At 55.5% G+C, this 9,770-nt stretch overlaps 1 protein-coding gene across 1 annotated transcript; it reads right to left on the minus strand.

Annotated features, from left to right (window-relative positions):
- Positions 1 to 2,050: 2,050 nt before the first annotated feature.
- Positions 2,051 to 8,188, minus strand: Cd320 (CD320 molecule). Its single transcript, XM_003461392.5, has 6 exons — positions 8,177 to 8,188; positions 6,539 to 6,788; positions 4,068 to 4,193; positions 3,513 to 3,749; positions 3,147 to 3,287; positions 2,051 to 3,001 (listed from the first exon to the last, which is right to left on the minus strand). Exons 1-6 carry the CDS (start codon positions 8,186 to 8,188, stop codon positions 2,859 to 2,861), a joined length of 909 nt encoding a protein of 302 aa, XP_003461440.3. The 3' UTR covers positions 2,051 to 2,858.
- Between the last annotated feature and the right edge of the window lie 1,582 nt (positions 8,189 to 9,770).

Raw genomic sequence — 9,770 nt, forward strand, 5'->3', positions numbered from 1 at the left:
CCAAGAAGATGGGAGGCCGCAGCAAGAGGATCACCTTGATTTCAAATAAAATACAAAAACAGAAAATTTCCTGCAATCAGTTTGGGGTGGAGGCTGCATAACCGATGAAGATTCTGAAAGGCACCGCCTGGGTTGATGTGGTTAATGGTTAATTTGGGGTTATGTGACTTTCCCTCAATAACAGAAGAGGGCAGCAGGACCGGGGAGAGTAGTCCCCTTGCCCTCTTTCTGTTGCTTCCTACTCCCTTGTAGGCCACCTAGCACTTACTGAGCATAAACTCACAGGGAAGTGGGACTGTCTCTGCTGGTCCTCTCCTCACGGGCTCCTGAACACCCCTGGAGGCATAGTACACAGTCTGTCACTCAGTTCAGCAGTGGCACTGCAGGGTGCCCACGGTCCTGATCCCATCTGGCCACCCTTCTGCCTGAGCAGCAGTAACCCACCCATTGCCCGCCTATAATCCCAGCACTTGAGAGGCTAAAGCAGGAGGATCTCCATGAGTCTGCCCTGGGCTACACAGTGAGTTTGGGGCCAGCCTGGGCTACATAGCAACACCTTGTCTCAGAAAAAAATAATAAAATGGTAGTTTCCTAGAAATGACCCCCCATGCTGGTTCTTAGGGACAGGATGTGCTGGTAGCAGATGAGCAAGCCAAAGGGAACAGAGGGCCCCAAGATCCCGGGGGACCCAAACCCCAGGGATACAGATGACAACACAGCACCACACAGCCAGGCACAGGTCCCCAAGCTAAAAGTGCCCCTCCTGATGCACCCACCCACCAGATGTCAGAGTCCGGGATCCCCAGCACTGGACTCACAGGAACAGCAGGGTGGCCAGGCTGGTTTCAGGGATGAGGGACCCTCATCTCCGGCCTCTCTCTGTCTGCTCAAGGCAGCTGCTGGGCAAGACAGGCCCCAGCCTGGGGCTCAGGCTCACCCATTTGTAGGCCCCACGCTGACACACACACAGCTGTGTGCATGGGGAGTGATGCTGGTGCAGTTGATTCTACTTTGCACTTTAGGAGCCCCGATTTCCCAGGCTCCTAGGAGGCCACTCGAAACAGACTGGGTGTTCCCGTCCCCACCCCCACCCCTGGCAGCCCACAGAACACAGCCCTTCCACTTGGTGACATGGGACAGCCTCACCCCCAGGAATCAGCAAGGCTCATCCTATGAAAGAACCACCTTTGAGGCCCAAAACCGGGACAGAGAAGGTAAGGCTGCTGTGTGGAACAGTTTGTTCAGTGAAGACCAAGAACCCAAAGACACCCCTGAAGTCTGCATGCCACAGCTATCCATTCAGGGGACACATGGCTTCAGAGCCTGGCAGGTGTCTGACACACACCTCTGGCCTGTGGTGGCTGGTGGTGCCAAGCAGAAATCAGGGGAATAACCTTTGTTGATTTCTAAGGGATGGTGGTATGTGCCTATAATCCCAGTACTCTGGGAGGCTAAGGCAGGCAGATTGCCAAATTGGAACCTATCCTGAGCAACTCAGCAATTTAGCAAGAGCCTGTCTCAAAATTGGTTTTTTCTTTGGCGGGGAGCACTGAGACAGTGAGTTCAAGGGCACCCTGAACAAGACCCTGCTTCAAAAAACAACAAAAAACTCAGGTCAGAAGTTGACAGTCTGGTCCCATGTCCCAAAAGCCCCAAGGTGTATGCTGGCTGCATTTCCTGTTCCTGCTCAGCACCTCAACCTTCACTGAGCAATGGCCCCTCCCTGGGACATTTCCTGGCCTTGGCAAATGGTCACAGAGAAAGCTGGGAACCGACCTTTCGCCTGTAAAGCAAGCACCTTTAATTGAGTCCTCACCCAATGGGGTGCCTGCCACCTGTCCCAGCCCAGGACTAGGTCCCAGCCAGTAGGAACAGCCCTGCTAACCACACAGGGCCCTTGCCCAGCTGTAAAAACCACCAGGGAGGTTTGCCAGCCGCTTCCTTGGCCTCCTCAGCCTCCTTGAGGGGCTTGGTGTGGGCGGTTGTCTCATACCCCAGGATCTGTGAGGGTTTGTCTGTGCATGTGTGGTACCAGATTCACCCCAGAACCTTCACACTGCAGCCTTTTTATTCTGAGACATGTCTTGCTAAATTTCAAAACTGCACAGGCTGGTCTTGAATTTTTGATCCTCTTGCCTCAGCCTCCTGAGTGCTGGGATTACAAGCATACCCCATCATGCCTGGCTGTTGCTTATCTCTTTTATCAGTTGGTCTTACCATACTTGAGTAAATAAACTCTATATTTTAAAACAGGATGGAGCCAAGACCAGTGGAGGCCATTGGGCTTCCTTATCAGGCAGAAGCCTGCAGGGGGACCCCAACTAGAGGAAGGAGCAGGCAGTGCCCGAGTTCTGCTCTTCTCCCCTGAAGCCCACCACAAATGCAGAGCACCCCTCCAGCCCGTATTTGCTCCACTCCCAGGAAGCAAGAGGCACAGTGGCTAAGGGGGTGCCTGGGACAGGACCTTGGGTCCCACCTTCTCCACATTGAGCACTTCACCCTGGAGGAGGGGGGACAGCAGAGCCCTCAGGCTGCCTGGCTCAAACAAAGGCCAGAGGCAGAGGGGCTGCAGGACTTTAATCCCCACCCAGCTGGGGCAGCAGGAGTGTCTGTGCACAAGATGATGACGTCCGAGACTGTGTTGCACCCTGCAGCTCCCTCTCCTCCATCTTCACTCTCAGTCCCAGGGGCCTGACCATCTGGCCACACCCCCTTGGGAACCGCATCTGCAAGAGCTGGGGTCTGAGGTTCTAGGTGCCAGGGCAGCTGGGTTCCCAAGGGCTGGAACACCCATGACTGCCCGTGCCTCCTCCAGGCTGGCTGCAGTCAAGATCCAAAGGCAACACTGATGGTGATCTTCAGAGCACAGAACGTTTCCGCTCTGACAGCATCAGGGAGTCTTTCACAGCGACCAGCAGCCCCAGTGGGCGCTGGGACCGTTGGGCTCGGAGCTGGAACAACACTAGCACAGTGACAGCAGTCAGGCTGACACCCAGTAACCCTGCAGGGGACAGACAGGCAGATGGTAGAGGTGAGACCAGACAAAGACTGCCATACGGACCCTGCTTCCAACCTGTAGGACCATGACAGCCACAGCCTGTCCCTCCCTGCTCCCAGCCCCGCACAGAAGGGCCTGTCCCACTTACCAGCAGCTGCGATGACCTTGTAGCTACTTGGGTTTCCAGGCTGGTCCTCAAAGGAGTCTGTGGCATTGCTGAGAGATGTGACACCTGCCAAGGTGACCGGGGTCCCTACGGTCGAGGCATGCCCTTCCTTCAATTTGACTTCTAAAAAGAGGCAAGGCATTTAGGAGTTGGGGATGGGCTCGTAGGGAATAGGGGGTGCACTGGGGAGACCCCAGGGGCTCATGCTGATCCCAGACAAGGTGGAGGTGGGGGAACGTAGGTCTGGGCAGTGGATGCACCCACAGCCCAGGAGGCAGTCGCAGGCATCCCCACCATGGCCACCAGCCTACCACCCACACAGGCCTGTCGTGTACCCGGGACACCCACCACAGCCCAGCTCATCACTGCCATCAGGGCAGTCCGGGTGGCGGTCACAGTGCCACTCGTGGGGCACACACATGTCCACAGTCTTGCAGGGCATCTGGTTTGTGGGGCAGGGCTGGCGATGGCTACAGTTTTGCAGGTTCTTGTCAGGGTCACCAAGGCAATCGCTGATGCTGTCGCAGAAGCAAGTGGAATCCGCAGGCGGGGGGCACTGCCCATTCTGGGCACAGGGCTGAATCCCTTGGGCACAGGGTCCAGGAGGTCACAAATGTGTTTCCATGAAAACCCAGGGCCCAGCTCCCGGTAAAGCCCACCTAAGGACCTGAGAGAACTCGACCTTTGCCCTACTATCCCGGCTCCCAAGGGAGAAGCTTCCTTGAGCCCTGCCCCAGACACCCCTAGCCCCGCCTCCCCACAAGCCTTTCTCAGAACCCACCCCTGACTAGACCCGCATTTCACAAGCCCCGCCCATCACCCTGGCCCCACCCACACTCCTGGAGCCCCACCTTCCCTCCTCAGCCCCGCCCCACAGGCCCCGCCCCGGGCCGGGCCACTCACTGCACTCCTCCTCATCGCTGCCATCCTCACAGTCTATGTCACCATCACACCGCCATGTGGGGGGAATGCAGAAGCCATTAGTGCGACACTGGAAGTCGGGAGGCAAGCAGGAGCCTATGCTGGGGCCTGCAGAATGCACACAAGTGAGAGCGGGGAAGCCCAAGTCTGGGTCCTCCTCCAAGAGGACCATGGTCACAGGCTGTAACTACCAGGCCACAAACCAGGCCTCAGGGTGTGGGAACAACACTGGTGGCCGCCTTTTGTGGAGCGCTCACGATGGGTGGGTACTGCCTTCACCCCCAGTCCACAGAAGGAACCAAGGGGAGGGAACTAAGGACTGCCCTGGGGTTTGAACCCAGGTCTCACCACCCGAGCCTGCTGGCCTCCCAATGGCCAGAGTCCATCCCTGAGCCTCCAGGTGGGGCGGGAAGGAGAGCTGTCCCCCAACACATGCTCGGTCAGGCTCTTGGCCAAGGTCAGCAGGCCTGTCCTAGCCCCTATGCTTGACAAAGGGGAAATTGAGGCCCTGGATAGGAACCTAAAGTTTAGCAACACTGCTCCTAAAGCTTCCCATCTTGAATGTGTCACCTCCACACCAGACCCCCGGACCCCGATCCCCACCCCTGGACCCCGATCCTCACTAGAAAAGGGTACCTCAGAGGCTAGGGATTTAGCTCAGCGGCACAAGCGCCTGCCTTGTGAGCAGGCAGTCATGAGTTCGATCCCTGGTACCAATTAAAAAAAAAAAAAAAGAAAGAAAAGAAAAGGGTACCTCAGAGTCACATCTTTCTGTCGCCCATCCTGCCCTGGCTCCCAGACTTTCACAACCAAATTTCACCTCCCCCCATATTCTTTATCGACCTCTCCTGGCTCCCTGTTCTCCGTACGCTGCAGCTGTGGTTCCTTCCGCAGTCCTCAGAGCCCAGCTTCCCTCCTGGGAGACATCTCCTGTCTTCCCAGAGACCCATGTATCCCAGCGAACCTTAAACCACACACCTGCTGAAGGTCAGGGTTGTGACCTCCTGAGCCAACCCAGGGCAGCACCTGACAATATAGGGGTCACAGGTCATGCAAGGGCCCTCACTGGACCCAGATGAGCTGTGGCCTTCCTGAACTCTGAACAGGGACCTCGAGGGACAGAGGCTGTCCCTCCTGCTGCAGCAAGCAGAGAAGGTAGCGAGCACCCCACCCTGGCTTGGTCTGTCTCCGTTCCCTCTGTCTGGCCCTACTGTCCCTGTCCTATGTCACTTGCTAGGGCAACCTTCAGGTCACACAGTCCCTAAACTCTGCAGAGCTGAGAAGGGCAGGAGGCAACCTGCAGCCAGCTTCCTTTGCTGCCCTCACGAGCTGGCGATGTCTGAGCGCTGCTTTCTCCACAGCCCAGCCGCCCACAGTCCTGGCGCCCCTGTGCTCCCCTGCCTGGCCCATGGAGTACGTGGGCAGCACAGCAGAGCAGGACCTGTCCCCCAGGACAAGCTGGAGTGGCTGGAGATTTTCCGGCCCACCCTGTTTCCTCCTGCGTAAGTGGGATATGGCTAGGAACCCCATATAACAATGGCTCTAAAATAGGTAGTTTGTCCTCTCCTGGACTGGACACTGGGTGACTGGCAGGCCAGTGACCTTGTGACCCAGTCCCGGGAGGCACCTGATATCCTGTCACACTGTGGTTCCTACCTTAAGCCAGGATTTCCCACTTAGCACGCTGAGAAAAGGTGCCCTTTGTGTGTAAAGAATCCCGCACTTGGTTAACGAGGAAATGTGAACTTTCAGCTTGAAAACACAGGTGCTTTGGGGTGAGTTTTTGATAAGAGGGAATGGGGTGAATGGGGGTGTGAAACCCATGCTTCGTGCCTACCCCAAAGCTTCCCGCTGCTCTGGGGATCTCAGCGAGGGTGCCCCGGTCCCACGGGCCTTGGTCTCATGGGCCACATGTATAAACCCAGGAGAGTAGTTTACTTGTGAAGCTGGGATCACCTATGAAATATACTCGCAGCTTTCTCTACGGCGGGAAACCACAGAGAAATTGGGAGGTCAGGATTGCGGGCACAGGGCCTCAGATTCCGGAATAAGGGTTTGGGACACACGGCGGCGAGGGGAGGCGCCAGGGGACGCTCTGCGGTGAGAGGTCGGGCACACAGTCCGTGCCTGCAGCGCGCCTTCCCGACCACGCCGGGCTGAAGGGCGGCGTGGAGGTGACAGTGAGGGCACGACAAAACGAGCGCAGGTCGGGGAGAGCGCCGGGAGGACCCTCTGGACCGCTCAAGGCAGGTGGCGAACCCACGCGCAGAGACCTCATTCAATTCACCTGGAGCTCCAGGGCCGGCCGGCCCCACGCGCGTTACTACTGCTAGAGCCACGCGCTGGGGGCGTGCCCGCGATGGATGGGCGGCGCAGCCAATGGCAAGGCGCTACGGACACGCGAGGGCGGGAGGACCGGCGGGGTTGCGCGCGCGTGGAGGGGGCTTGTTTACCTGGAGACGGGGTCAACAACCAGGTGGAGGCTGAGGTCGGAGCGGCTTCCAAGCCTAGTCCGAGGCCAAGCAGCAGCCGCAACCCCAAGCCCAACACGGCGCTCCGTAGTGGCCCGCCACACGCCATCCAGCCGCTACTCGCGCCACTCGAACAGCGGCGCTGACCGAAAGCCGCCCGGGCCTCGCTCTTATTCCTGCGCACGCGCACGCGCAGGTTGGGGGCGTGACCAGCGCCCGCGACCCCGCCCACCTTAAATGCCAGAATGAGGGCGCACACCGTGGCGCCCGCCTCACCCAGAGACTGAGGACAGCTCCAGCTTGAAGCTGCATGCTTCTGGCGATGTCAAGGAGCTTTTCCCTGTCCGCTTACGTTACTTTGCTCCCCCCTGGCTTATGGCCATTAAACTGCGGCCCAATTATTGTATTTAATACGGCAACCGCTCCCTTCGGCTCTCCCCTTAGGCCCCACCCTCCAGCAGTTTTGATGCTGCCGCGCGAATTTATCTGGTCGCGGGAAGAAAAGAATTTATATGGCTGAGGGTGAGAGTAGTTATAATATACTGTAATGACGGGCGTGGTGGCGCAGGTTTGTAATCCCAGCACTACGGAGACTGAAGCAGGAGGATCACCCATGAGTTCAGGGCCAGCCTAGACTCAGCTACACAGTGAGTTTACAACCAGCCTAAGCTACAGAGTGAGACCCTGTCTAAAAAAAAAAAAAAAAAAAAAAAAAAAAATAGATTAAAAAAAATAAAGCATAATCCGGGGTGTGGTGAAGCACATCTGGAATGCCAGCACTCAGGAGGCTGAGGCAGAAAGATCATGAGCTTAATGTCAGCCTGGGATACATAGCGAGACCTCGTCTCAAAAATAAAAGTTTTTCACCAACAGCACTATGGCATTAGGATTCTGTTGTTTCCTCCATTTAGGTTTGTTTTGTGGCTTGGTTTTGGTTTTGGTTTGTTTCTTTTTGTTTTGGAAACAGGGTCTCCTGTGACGCCCGGAATGGCCTTGATCTCCTGTGCTCCTCTTGCCCCAGGCTCCTGGTGCTGGGATGACAGGCATGTGTGCACAGGCACTTGTTAGATGCCGCTGCTGTCTGATTCCCCGAGCTCTTCAGGCACCTGCTAAATGTGTTTGCTCCTGTTGGAAGTTCTTGTGGCAGCATCTAGAGCTTCTTACCAAATGATTAACCACTTTGTGGTTTTGCATTCACTGCAGGGATATTCTTGTGAACTGGAGGCATGAATGCTTTTTTTTTTTTTTTTTTGAGACGGTCTCATTATGCAGTTTGAGCTATCCTTGAACTCACTTTGTAGCCCAGGTTGGTCTCAAACTCCCAAAGATCCTCCTGCCTCAGCGAGTGCTGGTATTACAGTGTGTACCACCATGCCTGATTTATGAGTGCTTTTTCTAACCCAAGCATCTTTATTGGATCTTTTTTCCCAGTACAGAAGTCTTTTCATACTTTTTCCTCTAATAACAATATGCAGTTTATGATGGTGCTGTGGGTTGCCACCATACTGTTTGTGATCTTCAGCTCAAGGCTGAAACATTTTAAACATTTTATCTGGCTTGTTTTGTTTTGTTTTTTGAGATGAAGTCTTGCTGTGCAGCTCAGGCTGGCCTTAAACTCACTATGCAGCCCATGGTGGCATTAAACTCATAGTGATCCTCCTGTCTTAGCCTCCAAAGTGCTGGGATTACAGGGTGTGCACCACCATGCCCACCTTTGAAATTCTTGATTTGGTAAACCTGTGACCAATCCAATCTGTACCAATGAGAGATTCCACACATTTTGCCCGTCTGTAGCCTGCTGGGGCCTCTATATGACTGAGCACAAAACTCCTGCCCCACGTGTAGCCCCGCTGTAGTTGTCTCTGAATTTACATTTTATTGACTTGTTTTGGTTTATTTCTGATTCCACACTAGAATCCCAACTCCAGGATGCAAAAGTTACTCACTGCTATTTTGGAGCTTGAAACACAATAGGCTCTTAAGTATCTGGTAAATAAATGAATGCCTAAAACGTTCAGTTCACCGTGCAGCTCAGTGGTAAAGTGTGCAAACACTCTGGGTTCCTTCCCCAGCACTGGAAAAAAAAATACATTTTTTAAAAAGCTGGGCAAGGAGGTACACACCTGTAATTTTGCACCCTGAGTGACTGAGGCAGGGGAGTCCCAAATTCGAGTCTGGCCTGGGCAATTTAACAAGACCTGTCTCAAAACAAAACTAAATAAAGGGCTAGGGATGTAGCTCAGTGCGAAAACTGTGGGTTCAATTCTCTGTACAGGAAGACAAAAACAACTCTATCCTGGGTGCTCTCTCCCCCAGCCTAACGTGGCCCTCGCTGCCTCCCCTAGCCTCCCCTCCCAGAGCCCAGGGAAGTGGGTGTCACTCCACAACCTCCCCCTCCTCCAGGCAGGCCTGGGCTCTCTTGGCTGGGCTCAAAGGCTTTCTAGCCAGCCTTGTTTTCTTGCAAATGGCCTTCAAGAGACAATGAGTGTGACTGTCCCAGACAGCCACTGTTCCCCAGCACTAGGAACACCCTCGCCTCACCCAGGAGCTGGCCGCCCCTACCCCTCCTCCAAGTTTCCTGGTGAGACCGCAGAGGTCTCTCTCTAGCGTTTCCCCCAAGGTCTTCCTTCCCAGGCTAACAGCATGCTTTGCTGTGTAAAAACGATGCCCGGGATGGCTCTTTCGGGAGGGCATCTATTTTTTCCATAATGGTCTTCCAGGGGCAAAGGGAACTGAGCAGCAGCAGAACCAGGTGGGGAGACTTAGGAAGGCGCTGAGCAGGGCTGTGCAGGGTGGGGGGTGGGGGTGGTGTGGTGTGTGTGTGAGGGGTACAGCAGAGCCCCTACCTTTGGGCTCAGGGTGTCTGTGAGGGGCAGAGGTGGAAGGAGCGGGAGACATAAGCTGCCTGGTCTCCAGGGCCAGCTCCAGGATGACCCACAACTGCTCCAGGGATCAGCATCAGCCGATGTCATGGGGAGTTCAGTATCTGGCCAAGGGACAGTGAGAGGGTGTGAATCCCTGGCCCCCAAGAGCTCAGGTGGTGTTATGGTTTGTGTCTGGATGTCTCCCAAGCTAAGAGGTCAAGTGGGGCAGGCTTTGGGGAGGGGCCTGGTGCTGGGATTCAGGGTATGAGTGCCATGTGGCCCTAGCCAGGATCCCTCTGATCTTGTTATGGAGTCTTCCACCACCTCGAAAGGCTGCCCCTCCCCGCTGT

Source organism: Cavia porcellus, unplaced genomic scaffold, assembly GCF_034190915.1.
Source record: "Cavia porcellus strain 051 isolate PalLab524CR breed Dunkin Hartley unplaced genomic scaffold, mCavPor4.1 scaffold_17, whole genome shotgun sequence".
Lineage (NCBI taxonomy): Eukaryota > Metazoa > Chordata > Mammalia > Rodentia > Caviidae > Cavia > Cavia porcellus.

What these genes read in the sequence shown, in the direction of transcription:
- Cd320 (XM_003461392.5), bottom strand. An exon ending in CAGCGATGAGGAGGAGTGCA is followed by an intron (nt 3,750 to 4,067) that starts GTGAGTGGCCCG and finishes CCTGTGCCCAAG; the next exon opens with GGATTCAGCCCTGTGCCCAG. An exon ending in CAAGGTCATCGCAGCTGCTG is followed by an intron (nt 3,002 to 3,146) that starts GTAAGTGGGACA and finishes TGTCCCCTGCAG; the next exon opens with GGTTACTGGGTGTCAGCCTG.